Genomic DNA, 24,512 nt, shown 5'->3' with positions numbered 1-24,512 from the left:
TGGGTACTCTTTAACATCAGGTTGGAGGCAGGGACACAAGCACAAATTGGTGGTTCTCTTTCCCTTGTTTTATTTTATTGTTGCTGTTTGCCCCCATTTTTAAAGCATGGTAGTCCCTTGGAAGCAGCTTTGTTCTCCAAATGTCCAACACCATTTTCTTTATCTTAAATACACACACAAAAAAAAGTAACTTAAGTAACACTTCCTGCAATTGACATTGCATCCGTGCACTTTTGGAGCCTGTTTCCTAACCTTAGCATCAGTGGGCTCTGAACAATTTCAGGAACCCTTCCTCAATTTTCTCTTACACTTTTCCATTAATTGGCTTCTCTCACTCCACCCAGTCTTAGCAGCAAGTTTACAGGTTTTTCCTACCATTCCTACTATTAAAAAATATGTAAGTTTTGAATCAAAAGAAAGTAAGTACTCAGTCCATCCTATCCCAAGGAGCACCATCTCAGAATCTTGTTTTCTGGGTACCCCCTATCACTTTTTACCTTCAGAAGCTTTCCGGTAATACACTAGAAATCCACGTTCTTTCCCATGGCACTCCTTACAGCTTCCAGCTTTGCTACCAACCTCAGTGACTGGAAAAAAGATATGAGGATTTAAAATTCTCTTCCCCTTAGCACCAAACTAGTATATGCTCAGTTGCACAGTCTAGAGTCATCCATCTCCTGAACAGCTTTTACAGAAAAACAACTTCAGAAATGCTAAATAATCACAAATTAACTGGTCTTTGCACAAGGCTGGCCAAGCCCAGGCCTCCCAGCCCTGTTATGGTCTTGTGTAAATCAGAAATCCAAAACTAGCATAAAAACTGCAACAGCCTGAGGGAGCATCTAATAACATCGTGTGGGAAACTGCAGTGTTCCCCTGGCTGAACCCCATGAGGTCCCTTCCAGGCATCAGTCAGCATAAACTGGCAAAAAAGCTGTGTATTGATTTTGATTATTTGCACTATATGCATGATTGTAGAATCTGAAATGAAACACTGAATCCGGTTTCCAGTCTCAACACCCTATTTACTTCTAGCTTCATTTTCGTCGCAGGTTGAAGGCAGGCTGAAAGGGCAACGGAGCTCAAAACAAACCTTCGGGGAGGTTACAATGTACATAAAGCCATCTTGGGAGTAAGGCCGGTTCTTCACTTAGCCGAGAACACAGGAAAGAGGGTGAGGAATGGGGTTTGTCTGCTGATGTTTAGGGGAAGCAGTAGCAGCGACAAGGGCAGCTGTCGTTCTCGGGGCTCACTTAACCCTCTCCCGCACCCCGCTCCGCAGGCGGGCACAGGCCCAGCGCACGCCCCGGCTCCCATGGCGCTGGGGCACCGCCGGCACGGCCGGGAGCTCTCGCCTCCCGCAGGGGCTCCCCTGGCCCAGGGCAGGCGGCCGCCCCTCCGTCCGGCGGGACACGTCCCCCCGCCGCCGCCGCCCCTCCCGCCGCCGGCTCCGGCATCCCGTGCCGCGCACCCCGCGTGACCAGCGGGGCGGGCACGGGCAGGCACGGGCGGGCGGCGCGTCCCCGCACCGCCCGGAGCCGAACGCCGCTCCCCCGCGGAAGGCAGAGGAAGCCAGGCGCTGCATCCCCGCTCTGTCCCGGCCGCCCGCCCCCGCCGGAGGAGTCGGGGGCGGGGCGGGGCCGGGCCGTCCGCGGCACCTCCCCGCGGGAGCGGGCGGGGCTCCTCTCCTTTGCGCCATGATGAACAAATGACCTCGCGGGGAATGAAATTTAAGTTCCACCGGGGAGAGAGAGTTCTCTGCTTCGAGCCCGACCCCACCAAAGCCAAAGTGCTCTATGATGCCAAGGTGACCGGCCGCGCGCGCCCCTGCCTCTCCCTCCCGCGTCTGCCCGGGCGGGAGGGCGCGGGGCGGGGCCGGCGCGCGGCCCGCCCGCTCCCGTTACGGCTCCTGCTCTCCCGTTACCGCTCCCGCCGGGCGCTGCGCGCGCCCCCGGGCGGGAGGCGGCGCGGGAAGCGGCTGTGGGCCCGGCCGGGCAGGCGGCGGGGGGGGGCGGCTCCGCCGGCAGCTGCACTTGTTGCGGGAAGCGGGCGCTGGCCTGGGGAGGGGAGAGCAGCCGGGGAGGCCGCGGGGTGGGGGCCGCCACGGGACAGGGAGACGAAGCGAGGCGGTGCCGTCCCCTCAGGGCCTCTCCTCCCTCCGTCATCGCTCCCTGCGGGCGGCTCAGGTTCCCCCGGTGGGGCTCACCTCTCTCTCAGCGCTCCGGGAGCCCCGGGGGTGGGGGGTGCGCGAAGCAGCTGTTCGCGAGTCTCCGGGCCTTCCCCGCGCTGGGGAGCAGAAGCGATGGGGCCCGCGCTCTCGGGGCCTGGCTGCCGCGGCCGGTAGAGACCGGAGCCGCCGAGCGGCGCTGGAAGCGTCAAACCCGCTTCCCACCTTCCCTTCTCGGCTGAACACCTGCAAAGTAATTCTGAAGTCTTATTACCACCCCTGCAGTTTTGTAGTTTATTTCCCCTCACGCTTTCCCACGCTTACTGCCCGCCCTTTTGCGTTTCAGAAGGGTTTAAGTGGTACCGCTGGTGCAGGAGAGTAATACGGAAATACGACAGTAAGCAGTGCGCGGTGGGCCACAAGTGTTGCAGTAAGAGGTGACTGCCTCAGTTAGGGCCTGACCTTAAGAGTACTGATAGTAATTATAGAGATTTATGTAAATACAGTGTTGTTTTCGGATATCAGTGGTACACAAGATTATTTTTCAATCCTAAATCCTCTGTGTCTGACTTGGAAACAGAGTTCTGGGGGTTTTTTGTTACAGCGAGGAATAAAAAAGGAAGTATTGCAACTGGGTTCTTGATGAAATTAGTACTTTTTGCTGCAGGTTTGCTAGGTATGCTTTTCTGCGTTTCTCAAATATCTTTGATTAGGAATGCCACTGTCCTGTAGTATTTTGGGCTGCTCTTTTATTTATACACTTATTCCTGTGTTCTGACAACCTGGTAGCTTTAGTTGTTATCCCTATAAACCTGGAACCTGAGTACAAAAGTGTACAGTACCTTTTCTTTTTTATTTTCAAGTACCCTAAACGGCATGACTGTCTGCGAATCCATCAATAGTTCTTAAATTCTGAGCTCCCAAATTAAAACACCACTGTAGCCTAAGTACTGATATATGATCTATTGAAAGCCACTCAAGTGCGGGCAACACATCTTTTTCTTCTGAGGTGCAGGCCCTTTCAGATTGGCCATTGCACATTCGTGAAAGAGGAAGAAAACAAAGGCTCAGATATTCCCAAAGCTTTTTAATGTTTTGTGGCTGAGAGTCTGTTGTGTTCAACAGAACAGCATTTCTGAGGTTTATGTCTAGAGACGTGTGTTGTTTCCTGCTTAGGGGGCTGGAGGAGACAGCATGTGGGAGAAAGCCCAAATTAGTAGCCTGAATCTGTGTATCCATACTGTGCTACTGCAATGTTTGATGTCTCCCTTTGTCTTGAAAGCATGGGACATTTGAGAATAGGACAAAGATGGTGAGCAGTTTGCAGTGTTAAGAGTACTCAACAGGAAGGCTGGGTTTTCTCGTCATTTAGTGTAATTCTTAACTGGCAAAACAACTAGTCTATTTAATTCCATTTTCTTTCTTTCTTTGTGCATAAACTCTCTCAATATCCAAAAGTTTACTTTCTCTCAAGCTTTTTAATATGTACTGTTTAATATGTTCAATTTCTGTTTCAGATTGTTGATATTGTTGTTGGAAAAGATGAGAAAGGCAGAAAGATTCCAGAATATCTGATCCATTTTAACGGTTGGAACAGAAGGTAAGAAACTGTATGTGCGGTTTCAGTTCTTCCATTTCTTCTATTTTATTCTGCAAACACAGGCTTTGCACAGAATATCAAAGGATTGATGTTTGCAGGAGTATTTTTGGTTTTGTGAATGCCTTTAGTATACTTGCTCATATTGATGCATTGGTCTGTATCCATAAATTTCAGTGAATCAGTTTGATAGACATGAGTTTAAACCTTATGGGTTATCTGTCTGTGGCATATACTTATGGCACCTAAGTTCCCAATAATAAAGGTTTATGCTTTGTTAAATCTAGCCCTGGATTATTTGATTATCAAGGCCAGTACATGAGTGCAGTGTCTCAACTGGGATCGATAGTATGTGTCAGTGCTACAAAGGCTATCGCGGGTTAAGTCAAAGTTTGAGAGATTTTAGGTGGCAACATGGGAGTTGAAGCCGTGTGAACAGAGAAGAGTGCAAACCTTGTGATACAGACACTGCTTCTGAATGACATTAAATGAGTCCTTTGTAGATTTAAAGTATATCAATTCATTGGTAATCATGAGTGGCATATATTCGTAGTAATTTTTTATTTTCTTGTGGCCTATCCTTAGCTGGGATAGATGGGCAGCTGAAGATCATGTTCTTCGGGATACAGACGAAAACCGCAGATTACAGCGTAAATTGGCACGGAAGGCTGTGGCTCGCATGTAAGAAATCCTTTTGGCCTCTACGTAAATGAGATTCATTTTCAGATTCAGACAAGTACATCCAGGTGTCTACAACTGAGCTTGGCCTCTGAGCTCATGCTGTAGGTAGTAGATATGTAGATAACAGTGCATTCTAGAGAGCCATTCTGAGCTAGAGACCTGTGTGTTAACACTCTAAAAGACCAATACTCAGTAACTATGTTATTCTTAACTATTGCTGTGAAATGCCTGTGTATTGGATCTGCATCTTCCCAAAGAAACATACTTGCAAAATAATTTAGGAAAACCTAAAGTATTTTTCAGCTAAAGGCAATAATCTAATATTGGTTGGCCATGGCTTGAGGATCTGATTGAGGGCACGAATATGAAGTAATGTACAGACATTAAGGTATCCACTCTCAAATAAGTGTTGTCCAAATGATGTCAACATTAATTAATGAAAATAACTCAAACATACGTTTCCTGTGCATTTGCATGTAATTGAATTAGCTAGGATAAATAAATGAAATAATATTGCCCAAATGTCAGTGAACCATTTTATGTTTTGTAGGAGAAGAAAGGGAAGAAAGAAGAGACGTTGCAGGTTGCCTGGTGTTGACTCTGTGTTAAAAAGCCTTCCTGCTGAGGAAAATGATGAGAGTAGCGAAAACTGTGAGCTTGTTTTCATCCTTTGGTAACTGGTGGGATGCCTTTAACTTCTTGACCTGGGGGAGAAATGCATGATGGCACTTGCCATGAGAGTATCGTGGTCCTATCTGAAATATAGAGGCAGTCATATGAAGAGTGAGCACTATGTTTCATGCTAAGCATCTGTTAAGTTAGAATATCTGGTTTTTTCGTGTATTCCAGAGGCTTTTCCTTGTATCTCTTCCACTCAACTATTCTAATGAGTGATTTCAGAGGTTAATGCTGTTTTCTTTAGTGTAGTATTAATAGGTGTGAGAAACCCTCAGTTTTCTTTGTTTGATTTTAGGAAACACAACATTTCCCTGCTAGTGTCTCTGTATTTTTGAGGGCAATAAGATTATTTTTTTCCCTGGTCTGTCTTGTGCAAAGGTCTGTTTCTTGTCAGCTGACTGGCTGATTTCACTTTCAAGCCAGGTCTTTAATTTCCTGCATTTTCCTTTGCAACTAGAAAGCCAGCAGAACATTGGCTGGCACTTAACTGATGTTCTGGGGACTGTCGCTGCTGTAGTGGTTTTGGTTCAAAATATTCATTACTTACTTATTTTCCTTCTGTGAGATAAGAATTAGGAGAAAAAGCAAAGCAAGCACAAACCTTAAACAGTTGCAGTACAATGAAAAGAGTTTTATTACTAATAGAATTAAAAGTAAAGAGAAAATAACAAAACAAAATTAAAGCAAATCCCCCGCCCCCCCCCCCAGCACTTCTCTCCTTTTACCCAGCTCACACAAGGGATAACAGAACATGGGATGTTAGTCAGTGTTCCAGTTCTTGAAAAGTCTCTCTCTTATGCTTAAGGAAAAAAGGTTTTCCTTCAGTTGCACGTGGTTCCCAAACTGCCACTAACAGCAGACCCGCCCGGAAACAAACAATCTGCTGTATGTAGAACATCTCTCCCATGAAAAATCTCACAGTTCCTTCACACTACAAAACATGGGCCATCACATGGGGTTATTCATCTTTTTAAGGATAAGTTATTTTGGCCTGCACACAAAGGCTTTTCTTCGCCACAAGTCTCTAACAGCCTCGTACTACTTCTATATAGCCTGGCATAGGCATTCTTCACAATCTTCACAGGCACACGAAGATACTCCATCCCCCCATGTTCTTCAAATGGATTAAAGAGACAAACAGTTTGTGGTATTACAGTTTCTTACCACGGCATGCAAGAAGGTTTCTTTTAAGCTGCGCGCCAGAATCGCGGCACCGCCCTCTTTTCTCCCGTCGCCATTTCCAGCTCCGTCCCACAGGACTCACTTCTCTTTCTCTCTGACTCTGACGCCGCCATGTTGAAGAGTGTTCTTGTTCAGGCTTTACGGTGGGGAAAGCCTCGCTCCCTTTGTGCTGCTGGCTGTGTGGTGTCCTCTTCAGTTCAGCACGAAGTGTGCTGGCTGCAGACAGGAGGCTCTGCCGGCTCCCGTTGACTCCGCCGGCTCCGCATGGAGAGGAGAGGGACCCGCCTGTCCCCAGAAGCCGCGCTGGATGGGTTTAGCTGTGGCAGTCCATGGCTGGTTTGAGCTGCCTGCGGCTTTGGGACAGTCCCCCCCAGTGACCCAGGGTCCCTGCCGCGGCGCTGGTAAAGGGGGAAAGGGGCAGTGGCCCCGGCCCGGCCCGGCGGGGCCGGGAGGCTCGGAGCCGCCCCCACCTCCCAGCAAGCGAGCTCTGACAAAAAGGGAAGTCCCGCCTTTCTGTGCGGTTTAAATATGTAAATTGTGAGAAGTGTAATTGGTCTTAAAGACTGTCCATCAACTCAGGGTCAACCCAATACAGCTGCCCAGATTCATACCTTTTGAATGGTTAATATGTTAATCCCCGTGCAGAACTAAAATCCACTGAAAATGGGGGTGCTCAGGAGTGTAGAGAGCTTTTAAAAGGGAGTGTTTTTCAATTAGAGAGGATGCAAGAATACTTCTTTATACACATCTTACATACTTAAAACATTTGTAGTGTGCTGTAAATAATACATGTTTAATTCAATTAGAATGATTCATTCTCATTAAATATAACAAGCTAGTTGTGTTTTTTTAGTGGGTTGGATTTTGGTTTTTTGGGGTTTTTTTTTGGATTGAGGCCTCAAACTGGTCATAACCTTTGCAATGTAATAACAAATATGTGAAATCTCTTTTATGCAGCTATAAGTAGTTCTTCTTCTGATGACAGTGATGAAGGAACAGATGAAGAAATAAAAAGTGAAGAAAGTGACATAGATGAGAGGACAGAAATGGTACGTTCATGTGTTCCTTAAGTTGAGTGAATTTAAACATCTGTACTTGAAACTCTGAAAAAATTGAAATATAGGCCACAGGTGGTAATTTAGCTGGAATTAAAAGCATAATTTTCTTACTCCTGGTGTTTACTCTGATTGAGATTTTGAAAATTATACAATATGTCATAGTCTTACGGAACTATATGATATAATTCTAAAAATACACATTTGTTTCTTTTCCTCTCATTCTACATAAAGGGCTTATGTGGAGAAAATGCAGCAGACTAGATTTTCCACTTTCGTGGGTGCTGTAAAAATTTACTTGTCTATGCAGATTGGACAAACCTAATAGCATCAGGATGTTTGTCTTGTATTTTACTGTGAGACAGGCATGTCAACCCTGGTCTTAAGTTAAAACGTAGAGAGGACTGTTTGCAAGAAAAAAATATTTATTTTTCTGCAGTAAACAGTTGATCTAAAGATGTGTAGAATTTAACTACTACAGTTGGGTGATCTGAAGCAGCAAGACCTCACAAATTTCTGGGTTTTTTTCTTTTTTTTTAGTTAAATACTTAAGAGAATGTTAAATCTAAAAAAGTTTAAAAAAATGAATTTGCAGATGCTTTAAAGAGCAGTATTGTTAAATAGCTTACATTAAGGCTATTATCCACTTGTATCTTTACTACTGAAGTTCTTTTTTGAAACCAATATATTGTTTTCTTTCACTGGTCTGTTGTAGAAAGAAGAACAAGACGCTCATACAAAAAGGGACATGGAAGAAAGAGCAATAAGCATAGAAATTCCTGAAGTCTTGAAAAAGAAACTTGAGGAAGACTGCTACTATATTAATAGAAGAAAAAGGGTATGAAATATAAGCTGGGAATGTAATGTGCATGGGGGTGTGAGAAGGATGTCAAAAGTAGTTTTTGCGTATACAGCTCCTGGGGGTTTTTAACTTACATTTTTAGCTTCATGTTGAGCTCAGGGTAAGGAAGAATACAAAGAGTGTAGGGAGTAGACTTCTCTACAGCTAAAACAGTCACTTGTCATATTTAACAATGTAGTGTCTCTGTACCTCATTGTGCTGTAGAATTCAGATTGCTTTTTAACTCTGGAAATGCAGCAGACTTGTTGATCTGACCATGTTTCTTGTTTCTCCTAATGTTGACAAAAGATGCAGTTTAAGGGTTGAAATTACACCGTCCTGAATTTGCTTTATGCGCTAGACATTTACTAAATTAGTTGGTACATTACAAGCTCCTTTTCTAACTTGGTGTACTTATTGTTTTTGTAAGACATTAATTTGTTGTTTCTTTTTCAGCTAGTGAAGCTTCCTTGCCAAACAAATATAATAACCATCTTGGAGTCATATGTAAAACACTTTGCAATTAATGCTGCTTTTTCAGCCAATGAAAGATCTCGGCACCATCAGATGACTCCACATGCTAATATGAATCTTCATTATGTGCCACCAGAGAAGAAGTAAGTTATCTTAAGTCCACTGCTGTTGTCACAAGAAGAATGACCTTGCATTCTGTGTTCTGTTTTATGGCTGTTCACTTCTGTGAGCTTATACCATGATGTATATCTATTTACAGGGCTTAAAGTATTTGACAGGTACCTATAGTAATATAATATAATTATAAAAAGTAATTATAAAAAGTATAATTTGTTTATCAGTGAGAGAGTCCCTATGCTCTGAGAAGTCATTATGCAAAAGTGTCAATATCCTGTTTTATCATGTGAATTGTTGTAAATATCGTGATCCATTTGGAAGAACGTGTTGCTGTTGTCAATGTGAAGAATTTCACATCTGATACAAGAATACCCTGCTTAGATAAACTTGAACAGGTTCAAGTTTTGAAAAGGTTAAAAATTTAATACAAACACTTACAAAGAATTCCAAGTGCAAGTTGTTTATTTTAAATGGACATACGATCTTAAATCCTAGAGTCAGTAGGGAAACTGTGGTAACACCAATCCTATTTCGTTCAAATTGATGGTGTCTTAGTTTCTGTTTTCTCACTCATGCTGTATGTTCTTCTACCAAGTTACAAATGCATTAACCATGCATGTTTGCAGTATGGTGGTTTTTGATTGCTTTGGGGTTTTTTTCCTCTTATGTTAAAGATTTTTCATATTAGATGAGGCTGCTTCTTCATCTAAGTACAGTGGAATGAACTCTTGTTATTTTATCAGAGAGAAATCCTGACTTGCATTAGTGTTCTATTTCAATGGTGTGTAATTATGCTATTCCTTGCAATATTTTAGCCTATGTGAGTATCTTGGTTTATGTTGATGTCATTCATTCTTTGACAGATTGACACTTTTCCTTCTTTGTAGTGTAATCTCCCAAACAAAAAGTTAGATGAAATATCAGAAATGTGAACAGAAGGTTTTATACACATTAAGATTTTTACAGGTTTATGTTTAAGTAACTTCCTCAATAAAAGCAGTGCTTTAGTAAAAAAAATGGGTATAGTTTCAGTGATCCATTAAGTAGGAGAGATTTCAGCTTACATCTTTACTGTATTTTCCTTACTGTTCTAACACTAAAGGTTATTGACCTTCTTGGATTCTTTAGAATTTGTGCACATGATAGTCCCCTGACCCAATTCCTATGTAGTAGTTTTAGTAGGTGGTATGAAATATAGGCAGTTTGGAATTTCTAACATGGATCATTTTGGTGGAACCAAATTCTGTTACCATACACATAATGCACTTGAAACATGAGAGGGGAGTACCTTCACAAAGGTGAGAGGTGTTGCAGGTGGGCTGCACTGTGTGTTCTTGGTTCTGCTTCTAATAGCTTGTGTACTCACCACCTAATGTTATAAGTCTTTTACAGAGACCTAAAACTGAAATTCCTGGTAGCCTCTGATTACCAGAGCAGACCATTGCTCTCCAATGCAAATGTGTCTGGTTTTGTTGATTCACTGGATATCTCTTGAGCACAGCCTTAACGGCATCTTAGCACCTGTAGGTCAAATTCTGCTTATGCCTTGTAGACAGAGATTCAGTCTGTTGAGTACTTACTTTTTCTGGCAGGTGCCTCTTTTTTCAGCATAGCGAAGTTGGAAAACCAAAATAATATTTACATGAAAAACATCCGACTAATTTTATTTACTCTACAGCAGTAGTTAGTAGAGTAGTAGTAGTTAGTGAATAGTAACACAACAGAACTGTTGTGTGGTTTTGTTTGAGGTTGAATGAAATGAACCAGACATTTAAAAAAATTCATATTTCTGAAGTTAACAAGAGCAATCATCATCTTTTTAAGTGTGTTTTTAATCACTTATCATTACTTAGTAATTGAATCAGCATATTGTAGTTATGATGTTAATGGACTGTATTAAAGGACGATTTTGTACAATTATGCAGAAAAATTTTTGCCATGAAACTTTGAAATCCATAATTTTTTTTCCCCTCTAGTGTCGAGCTATGTAAAGAGATGGTGGATGGGCTGAGAATAACCTTTGACTTCACACTTCCCTTAATTTTGCTCTATCCTTATGAACAAGCTCAGTTTAAGAAGGTGACTTCATCAAAATTCTTTCTTCCTATCAAAGAAAATTCAACAAATACTAACAGGTAGGTTAGATATAGCAAGTTTAATAGTGCTTGTCTTAAAAAGTAGGCGAATGTGGTATTTGTGGTTTTTAACTTTAATTTGAAGATAAATACACTTCTGGAAAACAGTATTTAATAGAAGGCCTCATCACTTTAATAGTTATTGGGAGGAGACTGTCTTACCTGAATAAGTGTTCAAGAAGATCTGTGAAGCTAGAAGAATTTCTTTTGTGGGTAGAGCCCTGATCTCTTCAATTCTGTAAAGCTGCCTTAATTTCCTAGAAATCAGGAGGAACTTTCCCCAAGCCCTCCTCTGTTGAATCCACCCACGCCTCAGTCGACTGACAGCCAGCCCACCACAGGGGAGCCAGCCACGCCGAAAAGGCGAAAAGCTGAACCCGAAATCCTGCAGTCGCTCAGGCGTTCGACGCGCCACAGCTCCAACTGTGACAGGTTATCGGAGAGCAGCGCGTCCCCACAACCTAAACGGCGGCACCTCGAGACCCCAGCCTCTATGCCAAAGCTCTTCCTGCACCTGGAAAAAAGTAGGTTCTTCTCTTTGCATTGTTGGTCTAAACAAAGTATAGAGTTCTGTTCTTTTTTTAATGCTGTGTGGACTGTGAACTGAATGATCAAAGTGGGAATTCATTACTTTTTGTATCAGTTCTTTAACTCTGAGGCCTTATTACCAGAGAAATATAAAGCAATATTCTCAGTACTTTGGTGTATTTTTCCACAGAATTCAATGAGCTGCTTTTCTGAGTGTCTCTTTTAGGATAGCTTTTATTGAATTTCAGTGTTTAAGACTTAAAGCATTTTAGCAGCAGGCCTTTAGAAGCATTTAATGGCTTATTGTTCCAAGTAGTAGTTTACAAGTAGTAAAATTTTTCTTTTGTTTTGTGTTTCCTTTCATTTTGAAGAAACCCCTGTCCATAGCGGGTCGTCTTCACCTATAACTTTGACTCCTAGCAAAGAAGGGAGCACGGTGTTTACTGGCTTTGAAGGTAGAAGAAACAACGAATTGAATGAGGTAACACATTTTGATGTTACTGTCCTAGATTCAATGATTAAAGGTTTTGTGGACCTCCGAGTAGGGCTATGTAAGAACAGATTTTGTTGGTATTACTTAGTTCATCTTTGAATTTGAAGTTCTGTACAGACTAAATCATTTATGATGTTATAAAGTTTTCATAACCAATACTTTTATGTCTAGGTTTTGTCCTGGAAATTGATGCCAGAGAATTATCCACCAAGTGATCAACCACCGCCTCCTTCATATATCTATGGATCTCAACATTTGCTGAGGATGTTTGGTAAACTGATGCAAAATTCTCTGCTCAAAGTTCCTTTTTTTTTTTTTCCAGTGCTGATATCGGTGTGATTTTTCTGTTTGCTTTATTACATTTAGTTTTATTCTTGGAGGAATGTACATTTTAATCTATTTGGAACTTTTAGGCTATTCATAGATTTTATTATCTTTTACTGACTCTGTAAGCCTTCATTTAAGGAAAGCAAAGCAGCATTACTTCCAGTACACTATCAAACATCATTAAACCCAGCAGCATTCACTTCCTCAGCATGTTTCTCTTTAGTAAGGCTTTGAAAGATCAAAACTAGCTTGCAAGAAAAAGTGGGGTCTGTGGGGAAAAGAAATTTTTGTATTCTTTTTTGTTTAGTGGATAAAAGTAATTAGAAGTTACATTTACAAGAACAGGTATAAACATTATTTATTTTATTCACAGTAAAGCTACCAGAAATACTGGGGAAGATGTGCTTTCCTGACAAAAACCTAAAGGCTTTAGTAAAACACTTCGAGATGTTTCTGAGGTAATGTGACACAATGTACCACAGCAGTGTTTCTATTGTTACATAGATGTAAATGTCCTGGAAGGACAAAGGGGGTTTAAAATAAGATGTGCATTTTCCATAACTACAAGATTATGATAAAATTAGTATACAATTTTAACAATAGCAATTTGAGTAAAGATGAACATAAGATTTTCTGTTCTTTAATTCAAATTGAAGGGAATCTGAGTTTCCTACTTCAAATTTTGATAAATACAGTGATACAGAACTGAAGTGTGAAAGTTTGTTGCTGTGTATAGAATGACAAGTCTGACTTGGTTAAGTAGCATGTTTTATATTAGCAGGGGGAGAAACTTGTGCTTTAAGACGTGTTTTTAATTATGGTGGTTTCTTAAAAGAAATAAATGTCTGTCTTAACTGAACTTTGAACAGAGAGGTTTCTCTGTGATGCAGAGCAGTGGTTTGTAGAGATACACAACTCTCTCTGACCACACTAGCTCCACCACCGGAGTCAGTAAGGTCATACTTGCACTGTGATCAGATTGGGTTATCAGGTACTGTAATTAGTATTTCTGCATGACATTGAGGATGTAGTTAGAAATCTAGTGTGGCACTGTGTTGTGCAGCATAAGTACACTGGAAAATAAAATTGCCAAGGCAAACTTTCAGGAGAAAGTGTTGTAGATGGTAATGGAACAGATACAGAAACTGTTATTTAAATTTGGTCAGTGACTTAAGTAGCCACTTACAGAAAGGTTACACCAGCATAAATAAAATTTGTATTAGAGATCAGGGAGATGAAAGCTTTAAAATGCTTTTACTTTAATTGCTTATTAAAAATAGAAGATGTTTCCAATGTCAGTTTTTACAATACACAGTTTTGCTCTGGAAGCAGTTAGTTGTCAAGTTTTACTGATTCCATTTTGCTTATCTTTTGTCAGATCCTTGTTGGCATTTGAAATACCTTTAAATTAAAACAGGACAGAATTAAAGCTCTTTGTTGGAAACCTGGTTTTGCTTGAAGTGAATATTTCATAGGGAGCTTAACTCACTGTGGATCAGATCAGTTTTTATCAGACCTTTGCCTGTTCAGATTCTTCTGTGTTGATCAGAGTATATCTCTGTTCTTTAACATATTTAATACAGTGTTTTCATACCCATTTTGTGGATAAGCTTTGGTGGAGTAGAACAGAAGAAAAGAGAAACATGTCCCTTACACCCCATACCATAAAGGTTACTTATTGGGAAAGGGTTGCTTAAGGGAACTGAAATTTCTAGTGATAGCATCTCTGTGTGTTTCACTTTTCCATCTGAGCATCTCATTGAAATGTGTAGTCATCTGTAAACAGAAATAAAAATAAATTATGTTTCCATGTCAGCATTTTTAGTGGAGATAGAGCTGTGCTTTTGAAGCAAATCTCTCAGTAGTTCCCACTTTCCATACTTTGTGTTGTGGTGGAGAGTCCTCTGAGTACACAACCTGCATTCCTTTTAGAAAACACTTAGCCAGAAGTGTGCTTCAGTCCTTGAGGCCAGGCTACAACTAAAGCAAAATGAGCCCCTTAAGGCAAGCATGATGTGGATATCACATATCTTACAATAAAATATTTGAAGGCTGTGTTTTTTCAAGTGCTTTCTTTTTTGACAGTGTGAAGAAAGCTTCTAAGTTACGGTTACTGCTGTAGGAAGCATTTGGTCTTAGGTGGCTTTGTCATAAATATTTTTCTTAGTCTAGTTTCCTTATCTGCTATGCTATTGGACATTCACATAGGTAACGGAAATCACTGCAATAACTAATTTTTTTTTTCTCAACACATATTCACATGGTGCTTTGAAAAGTCTTTCATTTGGGTATTTATTTGTGTCACGTGTCATTGAAAGTGGTCAAACAATTACATTTTTTAGACAGTTGTTCATGTTTGATTACAGAACAGAAATAGTTTTGCATTATCTGTTTGTAATCACAAGAAAACTAGAGTTTTAGGTGACATCTTTTACTGATGCCTGGAAAATAGAATAGATCTTCCCAGCAGTGTTAGAGTGAATATAAAAGCAAACCTTTACTTGAAAGCTTTCAGGTACACAGTATGGCAAAAATCGCGTGTGGTATAGTAATTCTACAATTTTTATAAGGTTAGTCAATTAGTATACTTACCATATATTGTGCAATTAAAAGGTGAGTTGGTTAGGTAATAATTCCCTGGGGTGCTGTCCCACTGAAAGCAGTCCAGAGGTTTCTTTTGCCCCACTTTTGTTATGTCTGGTCCAGACTCTGGTTGGAAAATAGAATGTCCTTGTAGTTAGTTCTCTTCTTGGGTTAAGACTAAACAATATTTAGGAATGTGTTTATAAGGTTAGCTTATTGTTTCTAAATGTAGGGAAGAAAGAGGAAAAATACTAGAAACTATAGCCATGCTTTAGCAATCTACAAAACTACAAATATAAAAAAATACAAAAAAGCTAAAGATCTTAGGCATCAATACTAGTTCTTCAATTTTCACATTCTGTCTTTTACTTTTTGGGAAAGGATTAATGGATGTTTATTATAAATATTTTATGTCAGTTCTGTTCTGGCTTAACTTTTGAACAGTAAGAACTTCCCTACAAGGTCTGTATGCATTAGGTAATAGCAGCCAGTTTACTTACGACTGCTTAAGTTTTTTTTTTTTAGTGAATTGCTCTTCAGTGAGAAGCTGAAGTACTCTCCTTTATTTCTCTAATAACAGACGAAGGACTGATGTGTCTGCTTGCATTAATAAACTGCTTCTAAATCCTTTTTGAAGTCTAGGTAGAGTAGTCCAAGTATAAGTAATTAATGTATTCTTAAATAAAACTGTCATGCAGTACACAACTGATTTAGTTCTTGCATAGATACTGGTTTAATTTCGAATTATGATTTTGTGGCTAAAATTTACAGCTTGCCATTTGTACTATTAGTCTCCTGTGGGCTGGGAAACTGAGACTTACATAATGTAATACTTTTTTGGAAGCTTGTTGTCTTGAGTTTACTTGGGACACGATAGATGCATTAAATTAGCTTTGAGATACTACATGGATAATATTTTCCAGTCATGCCCTCAGACTGCTTCTAGACAAGATTTTTCTCAATTTTCCAGACAATGTATGTTTTTAAGGAATGTATGAAATGCATCTTTTTGACTTTCTTGTTAAGTAGAAACTCTGCCCTCTTTGCTTATTCCAGCTTTCTACAAGTGTGCAAAATGAAAATTTATTCATGGAGAACATGAAAGTTGATTTCTCAATTATATAATTTACAGAAATCAGTTTCTCAAATTAAGTACAAAACTCTGAGTCTTAAATTATTTAGCTCTGAAATAATTCATAGTGCTTGCAGTCTGAAATAGACCTCGTGAAAAACTCACCAGTTGGTTTCGCTGACTTTCACTTAGTTTGCATTTACTCTTCAGGACCAAGCAGTGGAAGCTGATGCTCTAACTGGTGCTTACTAACTGGTAATCGGACTAGTGAAAGACCCCTGATTAAATCCTCTTGCCTGTTAATAGCTTCTGAGTAAGAGGAAGTATTATCTTTAAACTAATTCCATTATTTCAGCCCCTTTTTAAATAAAATGGTGCATATGCTCTATTTTACAATTTCCTGGCATTGTAAGGTGCCTAACATGCCTCCAAAGGTTGCCTCAGTGATGAGAAATGATTGGCAGGAAGGCGCCTGTTTCTGTTTTGCTGTTTCCATTGATTTGCACACAGCAAATCCTTGGCTTGGAAAACTGTTTTGGAAACAGAGGTCTCCTCTCAGGTCTGTTAACCAATAGGAGCTACTTAAAAGTTAGGAGAAAACAGCATGTCTCTTTTTACAAGAGCAGGACCCATCTTCATTGAGGTAATTTCAGAGAATGTCATTTTCATTTTAGGAAAAAAGGCAAAATGAAGTGGTACAGAAAGGCGTAGACATAGATATTTTGACTTCCATGAAATATAATGAATAAGTGATGAAATATTTCTAAAATATTGCTTCTAAAATTTCTAGTAAGGTTTTTTTTTCAGATGAGGCCAATATGTATTATTTCAGATTATGAAGAACTAATGGTCAAATATTTTAGTTTTGTTAAAAACCCACAGGTATTTCAAACTCAGTATTTCCTTAAGCTTAGATCTCTTTTTTTTTTTTTTTTTTCCCCCTGATGCTCTAAAATCTGCTTGTATCTGTTATGCCTCTCTGTTCCATGGGTAGAAAAATATTTTGAAACTGTTTCGAGTTTTCCTGAGCAGGAAGCCAAATCAGAATGTGACCAAATTAGAGGACTGTGATAATAAAATCTATATACAATGATGACAAGTTGTTTCAAGTAACCTTAAGAAATAGATTTCTGGTTTTGACAGCACATTTTATGTGTAGTAGTTTTATTATATAGAACTGCAGTGGTGAATTACGACCACTAGTCTGTGCTAATGTACAATTCATGAGAGGTTATTTGTGTCTGAGAATGAAAAAATTAGGCATTGCACATGGTGAATGGAATAGAAGACATCTTTAGTTAGGCAGAGTTGCTTTGTGATAGAGTTCCTGTTCATTGTGAGTCATTGTGACTTCAGTTGCAAAAGGCCAAGTAATTAAAAATCACTTTCTGAAAGATGAAAAAGAATGCAGTTGTGCCAGTGTTTCTTATGTTGTATTATTAATTGCTTAATATTGTTGAATTATATTGGGGGTTTTTCTCTCAATTTTTTGGATTAACCAGTTACTCGGTTATGACATACTAGAAAACTTCATGGAATTGGAACTTAAATGTGAGGAAATTAAGTTTCTGAATATAAATGGAGGTGTGGGTTTAGAGTGCACAAACATGTAAAGGAACATTTTTTTTTCCAAGTTTTGAAACACTTTGAACTGAAGGAATTCTGTTTGCACAGTGCCTTGTTTTAGGGCATTACTACCATTTATTTGGGATTGCTGTAGTCCTTGAATGGGTAGAAAGGTAATTGCCATTTTGGGCCCTCTCAAATTTTTGGCACCTTTATGTAGAATGCTTCTTAGTGAGTACCTGATGTTGTGCAGGTTCTTGCTTTCAGTGGGCTTTGCTGTCTACTTGGTCTGCAGAACGTGCTCACTGGTGCTTATTGTTCTTGACTAATGTTTTGTTGCATTGCCAAAAACTGTTCTGAAACTCACCATGTGAATTGCTTCTCTTCCTTCTGCTTTCCAAATCATCAGGTATCTGGGAATTTGAATGAGCATATTGCTAGTCAATAGCTGAGGTTTGGATCATGTATCTAAATTGAGAGGTTGCCCAAAATACTTAAATGTGTTATGGTAGCTTTTTTAGAACGCAGCTCTAGGGGCCTGTGCTGGCCTGGCCACGAGTGGATCTTCATCCTCAAGACAAACCAAGGACTCCTGTATTGAGCTCTTGTAGGACTGTTTTCCTGAAAGGTCTTTGGGAAAATTTAATTTTCACTCACTCAATCTGATTCTTGGAAATGTTATGATGGCAGCTTGACATCTTCAGAGTTCTCTACACTGTGCTGTAAAAGGCCAAGGAATATGATCTCAGTTTCTATCTATCAAAGAGTGACAAGAGTCCAGTCAGCAAAACAGGCCAGTTTACTCCTTTAACGTGGTTCTTGACACATTTGGTATTAGAATAAACATCTGAAACTTCAATTCACTTATTTTGTTGATTTCAATGGGGTTATAATGGGCTTGTCATCTTTTGCCCTGAACAGCTTTCTGGATGGAGACAGGCCTATAAATTGGGGAGGGGTGAGGGTCAGGTGGTGGCATATGCTTTTTCTGTGAAACTAAAACCTTTTCGTTTTCAAATCCTGCATTTGAGTAGTAGTGTCAGAGATGAGGTAATTTCTTAATCTGCAGATGACATTTCTTTTGATGAGGTGATCACAGAGTTAGGACCCATAATGGTCTTCTAGCAAATTTGGATAGATCATTACAATTGCCTTTCAAACAGCATCTAGATCTGGCCACTGAATTCACCAAAGAATCTGCTTATCTTTTAAAACTCTGTAGCAGAAGTGTGTAAAATATCACCTTCCTGGAAACTTTTCATTTGGACTCAGTCTTCTTTATACCTTAATGGCTGAGGATGTCTTTCCAAATACTAAGGTTTTCCTTTTTTTGTCATTTTCACACTTTCTGGGGTGTCCCTGAGCTTATTCATGTGATGGTAGCTGATGTTTAAAGGAATTTTTTTTTCTTCATTCAGAGATTTCTGGTAATAAGTTGTTGGTGGTGTCAGGCCCACCAGAGGATGCTCGTAAAACTCATACTAATTCAGTGGCTCGTGTTGAGATATGTTCCTGACATGTGTCAAATGACCTTCTAATGTGGATAGTGGTAATTCAGTGCCTCTTCTTTGTAGATCTGCCTGTATAAGTCAGTCAGATGTTAGGATATTTGTGAGGCTACTGCTTGCTTAAATACACCCACACTTGAAGATCAGAACATAGCTTGAAGAATTCCTAAGTTGCCCACGTCTTTTTCCCTTGTCTCCATGTCCTCTAGTCCCTTCTGAAGTGTTACCCTTCTAGGAACCTGTGGTAGGGAGGGAAATAGCTTCACTGTACCATGTTATCTCTGTGTTCTAAGCATGAGTGTAAAGCATGAGTTTTGTTTTTGAGGACGTTCATGATGAAAAATGCGTGCAGTCTCACATCAGTGTGGACTCTGCATCCCAGCACTTGGTTACTCATAAGCAGTCTCAACTGTGTAGATGTATGCATATGAGCTCCATAAAAATGAAAAAGGCAATAATGCAACAGGTGACTGAATTGATCAGATTTGTAAGTTGAAACTAATGAAACAATTTCTGAATAGCTCAGTAGCAATGTGCTTTCTGATCTATTGCTGAACATTGGCTCTGTCTGCTAAGTACAGCTCCCTCTGTCTTTAAATCTTGGCTTCTGACTTGCAGGTAACATTGTAATTGATCTTGGTGGTGTTTCCGCTTGTCCAAGAGCAAAGCAGTAGTGATACCCAGTAGGCAAAAGTCTTAGGAGACTCCTAATATTTCTGTGCCAGCGTTCTGCACTGTGATGTTGTTTGAATGGAAAGCAGCTTCAGAAGGGCCCTCACTCTTTGTATACAGACACAGAAGGGATTGGGACAGAAGCTGACTGCGTTCTTCCAGCAGTTTTCTTCTCTGCATAAAATAATTTGTGTTTGCTAGCTCTGGCATATTTTGCTTTTCACAACTGTTACATGAAGAACAGGGAGATGTATATTTGTCTATTTGACTGTGTGCATTCTGCCTTTTTTTGAGCTGTAGCTGTGGCACAGCATCTCAGCTAAAATTTCTCGTCTCTACCAGCTGTCGCTTTAGCATGCACCAGACTGGCATGTATGACGGATGATTTAAGCAAAAGTCAGGAAATTTTAAGAGAAAGTGAGCCTGTTTCCCATTACTTGCCGTTAAAATTCTTGGAAGTGTCAGCTACCCAATGCCCTCGGAAGGTTCTTTTAAAACATGCTCCCTTGTATGATCTATCTCTTAGTACTGTCTTTTACTGAATATTATCCAAAGGCACTAAGATTTTCATCAGCCCCTGTAATTTTTTGTCTTGGAGTCATTAATGTGTGTTAATGAAGAATTATTAATTAAAAACCACTTGTGGCTCATCTTAATCTTGTGCAATCTAAGTGCGTTCAAAGTTAAGGTCAAGTCTGTTAAGTTTCAGGCATTTCCACACTTCCTTCATACCAGCTCCTCATCCTAGAAGGTGATTTGTAGCTAACTAAAGTCAGAGGTCATAGCAGTTGATGACTCAGGTATTTTATTCACTTCTAAATTGCTATAATTTCAGTACTCTATTTTAGTGGTTTGAAACATTTTACATCCAAAACCATTTAGGTCTCTCTATATACTGTTAATTACAGAGCTGCTATGAAATAAGTTGACAATGTGCCTTCTAAATTAACAGTGTCACCATGAAGGATTGATTTCTTCTAAAAAAGTTTGTATCTCTCACTGCTTTTTCTAGAATTAGTAGGATGTAACTAGTTATTCCTCCAGTTTAGCACTTGTTTGATGCCTGTGTTGAAGTGCAAGGATTGGGGGTGTGTGGGAAAAATCAACCCGTTTTCATTTATCTGCAGTTTTGTATTGTCACCATTTTCTATGAGCTCTGAGCAATTAATATATTCTTTACTAAATTTAAAGTGCTTTATTTAGGGGATCTTGCCAGTATTCTTTGGCTCTGTTTAGATCAAAGGACATGCCTAGTTCAGGCAGTGCAGCAGTGAGTGAGGTTGGAGAAGCACTGTAGTTTTTATGGCATTCACCTGAGCATTTTGTAGTTTGGACTTTCTATGTCCATAGTATTGGCTATACAAAACTGATATTTTCAGCTTCCAGTAGTGAAGTCATCACCCCAGCCACTGTTTTTTGAGAGAACCCAGATTCTGTAAATGATACTGTTTTCTGTTGCTTCCTACTCTTAAATAGAGACCCTGTAGGTAGCATTTTGCCATGTTTATTGATGCTGATCCTTAATATCCAGGTATTTTTGAAGGTCTTTGTTTTTTTCTGAAGTACAGCTTGATTGTAATCTTGAGTTTAATAACCATTTTGCCCTTTTGCCACATTTATATACTCAGTGTCTTTGATTACAAAGGAAGGAGCAGAGAGAGCTTATAGTCATTTCAGCTGTTTGTTACTGTTGTTCTTAGCAGCACTATTTGTTTTCATTTTCAGTCCTAAACCAAAGAAGCAGTTGTGTGTTAGCAGAGCAGGAAGACGTCATAAAATATTGGTTGCTTGGCTGATTGAATAATGTTTGAAGGCAATCTTGCAGAAATAGGAAATTAAGGAACTGAATTTGCAAAGGTTGTGTTTTGTCATTGAGAGCCGTATTTAAATCAGGTACTCCTGTAAGATGGAGACCCTAAATGCACAGGCACATGAAACATATGAAAAATCATAGCTTTACTTGCTTTAAAAGATAGAGTTTGACTTAATGGCTCCTGGCCATTTGTATAAGATACTGAAACAGTGATAGCTGAAAATACTGGTTTGGACATAAATGGCGATAGTGTGTTGAGCAGGTAACTTACAGAAGTTGCCTTATGTGCTAGTTCTTTGAATTCTTTTTCTGAGTATAGCTTCAACTTTTGGAATTTTTTTGTTGTTATTGTTGGTTTTGGGTGTTGTTGTTATTGAGCTTGAGGAATTTTTTTTAATGCTTGTTGGATTTCAGAATGGTAGGAGAAGGCTGTTTCTCACTATTTAGAACTTGTAAAAAATAGGTCAAGTCCTTTGTATCTCAAATTTCAAAGAGTAATAATTCTTAATTCCCAGGCTGTGTTTTTGCTGAGCTCAAAAATCAATTTGAAAACAGCTTTTCTCTTAAATGTTTCATATTCTTTTTTTTGGTGTGATTTCTTCTCAGGTTTCTAGCAGAATACCATGATGATTTCTTCCCAGAATCTGCTTATGTAGCTGCATGTGAAGCCTACTACAGTACTAAAAATCCTCGGGCAATCTACTGAAGCTATTAATAAAGATTAATCCCACTATACATAGCCCATGACAATGGTATTCTGCTACATGGCTACAAGATGAAAAAGGAATTAAAACAACTTCTGGAGTTGAAGACATTGGAGAACATCTTTGTGATTGTTGGATTACTCAGGAATGGAGAACTACTTTTCCGAGATGTGTATAGACACTGGTGTGAGTCACTTAGAGGATTGGATATAAATCTGACTCCAGATGAATGAAGAAGCCTTGTTCTGACTTTTACTGCACAGGACTGCACAGGCATAATAAAAAGCAAAGGAGGCAAAAGCAGATGCATTGGCAACAGGACATTTTCATGAAGATAAATCACCATGCTGTGTTTCATTGTAGCTCAGCCTCTAAAGCCTGAGGACTAAGACTTGACTAAACAGTTACATGAAGAGAATGTGTAACTGGTATCTTATGGATTGTTTTCCTCACAAATTACATTTCATTTGTGGAACTGTCATGATAGAAAGGATTGCTTAATGTAAAGGTGGCTTTGCTATTTGGCTAGCATGACATCTGCCTCAAAAATGACTTTGTTGCTTGAACGAAAGATGTGTTGCTGACTTTGCATTTTGCAAAGGTGTATAAAGCCTTTCCATGGTAAAGCTGACAGGGTTCCAAGCAGACTATACACTGCCAGGGATTCTGCATTTACCTGGCAATAAATGATTTCCAGAGCCATTATGAAAGAACTGATTTTCTACAAATAAATGGGAAAGTCAGTGAAGTCATCACAGTTTAATTGGCAGACTTCTTTTCCTAATAAAGTTCATGGTGGCTGCTGTGTGGATGTGTGATTTTGACTGTCTAAAGCATCTTGTTTGTGCTTAATTAGTATTTTTGAGGGTGCTAAGTGTGTGTATAATGAGAGGGGGGAGCACTGACAACATATGGAGAGGAGCCCTTTCTATATCATTGGGTGTTCTTCTGCAGACTTGAAGGATGTCTCTTTAGACTGTTTTAGACACTTTGGCTCTGGAAATAGCAACTCAGTGAGAACTGAGTTCCTAGAAATCTGACAACACATTCAGTAGAAATTAATTGAAACATAATTCTTGTCATTGCAACGGCATGCAGGACTTAGAACAGTGGCCTTCAAAATCCTTGGCTATATCAAGATAGACACAGATTTTCAAAGCACTGAAGGAAGACAGGACTCTGGCTTACAGACTACTGTATTAATCACTCTGTAATCTTTCTTGGTTCAGAAAACTTCTACCTGTAATGCAGAAGTCAAGTTTCCTCACAGATTTGCAGAAACTACTAATTTGGAGGAATCATCTTTCAAACATAAATGGCAAGCTTATTAGTCTAAGGGGCCAAAAGAAATGTGAAGTCTGCTGTTGACATTCGTTGTCACTTTTCAGAGTGCAGTGGTGTGCTCAAGCTTTAGAACTCAAAAGATAAGGATTACCTGGGTTTTAGTAATTTAGGTTCTCCTTTTTAGAAAAACTGTTGAACTCGGTGGTTGTTAAGCCAGTGTTTGGCATGTATGCATGCAGATTTGGTGATTGTTAATTCTCAAGACTACCATTTAGCAGCATTACTCTTTTTTTAAACCTGTTTCTCTTATACCAAGAAACCCCCATATTTGTAATCTTTCATCATTCTCAAATGACAGTAGTTTTGAATCTCTAGCAGAATCCATGTACATCAAAATTTTGCCAACATGTTTCATTTTAAGTTTAAACCCTGTTTCTCTAAAAGGCAGTTCAACAAAACATAAACTGTCTAACATGAGATTAGTCTAGGAATGCTGCCTGAACTTCAACTTTAATCCTTTCTATTGTAAGAATGCTCAGGTATAATAGGGCAGATGTGGTTTTGTTCCATTCTTTGTGCCTGTGAGTATAAGGCAAGCTATGAACAGAGTTTAAACCCTAGAGTGTGAGTGTGTTTAACTGTTGAAATGAAAATTTCTGCATGAAGGGGTCAGGAATACTGTTGGTATTGCCTTGTGGAGATGCTCAAAAGATGTGAGGGAGGAAAAATTCTGACAGTCCAGTTACAGTGTAGCCTTCATGTGAACAGACTTTTGGTAAAATTCTCTTGAAGCTGCTGTTGGGTATAACATTACAAACTATCTTACTCTCATAATAACCAAAAACTTTTCTCCAAAGTTGCACCTCTTTGTGCTTCTTGACACTTCTAATTGATGTAACTTTCATATTTGAATATATATTTGAATTTTAAAAGTTTAGGTTTATATATTCAATTACAGTAATGTGCAACTTTGACATCCCCCTCTACTGTCACTCTTCATTTACTGCATTCATGCTTTTATACCTGATTTTTAAA

The 24,512-nt window shown here is 39.5% G+C and overlaps 1 protein-coding gene across 1 annotated transcript; it reads left to right on the top strand.

Moving 5' to 3' along the window:
- Window positions 1-1,644: 1,644 nt before the first annotated feature.
- On the top strand, window positions 1,645-22,998 carry MSL3 (MSL complex subunit 3). The gene is made up of 13 exons (XM_042037761.1): window positions 1,645-1,807; window positions 3,685-3,767; window positions 4,350-4,445; window positions 4,996-5,096; window positions 7,263-7,354; window positions 8,076-8,198; window positions 8,658-8,818; window positions 10,769-10,927; window positions 11,189-11,451; window positions 11,827-11,936; window positions 12,120-12,219; window positions 12,649-12,733; window positions 22,096-22,998. The coding sequence occupies exons 1-13, from the start codon at window positions 1,709-1,711 to the stop codon at window positions 22,193-22,195; spliced, it is 1,572 nt and encodes a 523-aa protein (XP_041893695.1). The 5' UTR covers window positions 1,645-1,708; the 3' UTR covers window positions 22,196-22,998.
- The last annotated feature ends 1,514 nt before the right edge of the window (window positions 22,999-24,512 follow it).

The sequence above is a fragment of the Corvus kubaryi genome, unplaced genomic scaffold, assembly GCF_017639235.1.
Source record: "Corvus kubaryi isolate FWS band 111438036 unplaced genomic scaffold, C.kubaryi_AGA036_p1.0 133, whole genome shotgun sequence".
NCBI lineage: Eukaryota > Metazoa > Chordata > Aves > Passeriformes > Corvidae > Corvus > Corvus kubaryi.
Note: the sequence above shows the minus strand (reverse complement) of the source record. Positions and strands in the feature narration are given on the sequence as shown.

Excerpts from the sequence above, each read along its gene's own strand:
- MSL3 (XM_042037761.1), top strand. The coding sequence starts at position 1,709 with ATGACCTCGCGGGGAATGAAATTTAAGTTCCACCGGGGAGAGAGAGTT. Across the intron at positions 1,808-3,684 it reads AAGTGCTCTATGATGCCAAG|ATTGTTGATATTGTTGTTGG; the intron begins GTGACCGGCCGC and ends TTTCTGTTTCAG. Across the intron at positions 5,097-7,262 it reads TGATGAGAGTAGCGAAAACT|CTATAAGTAGTTCTTCTTCT; the intron begins GTGAGCTTGTTT and ends TCTTTTATGCAG.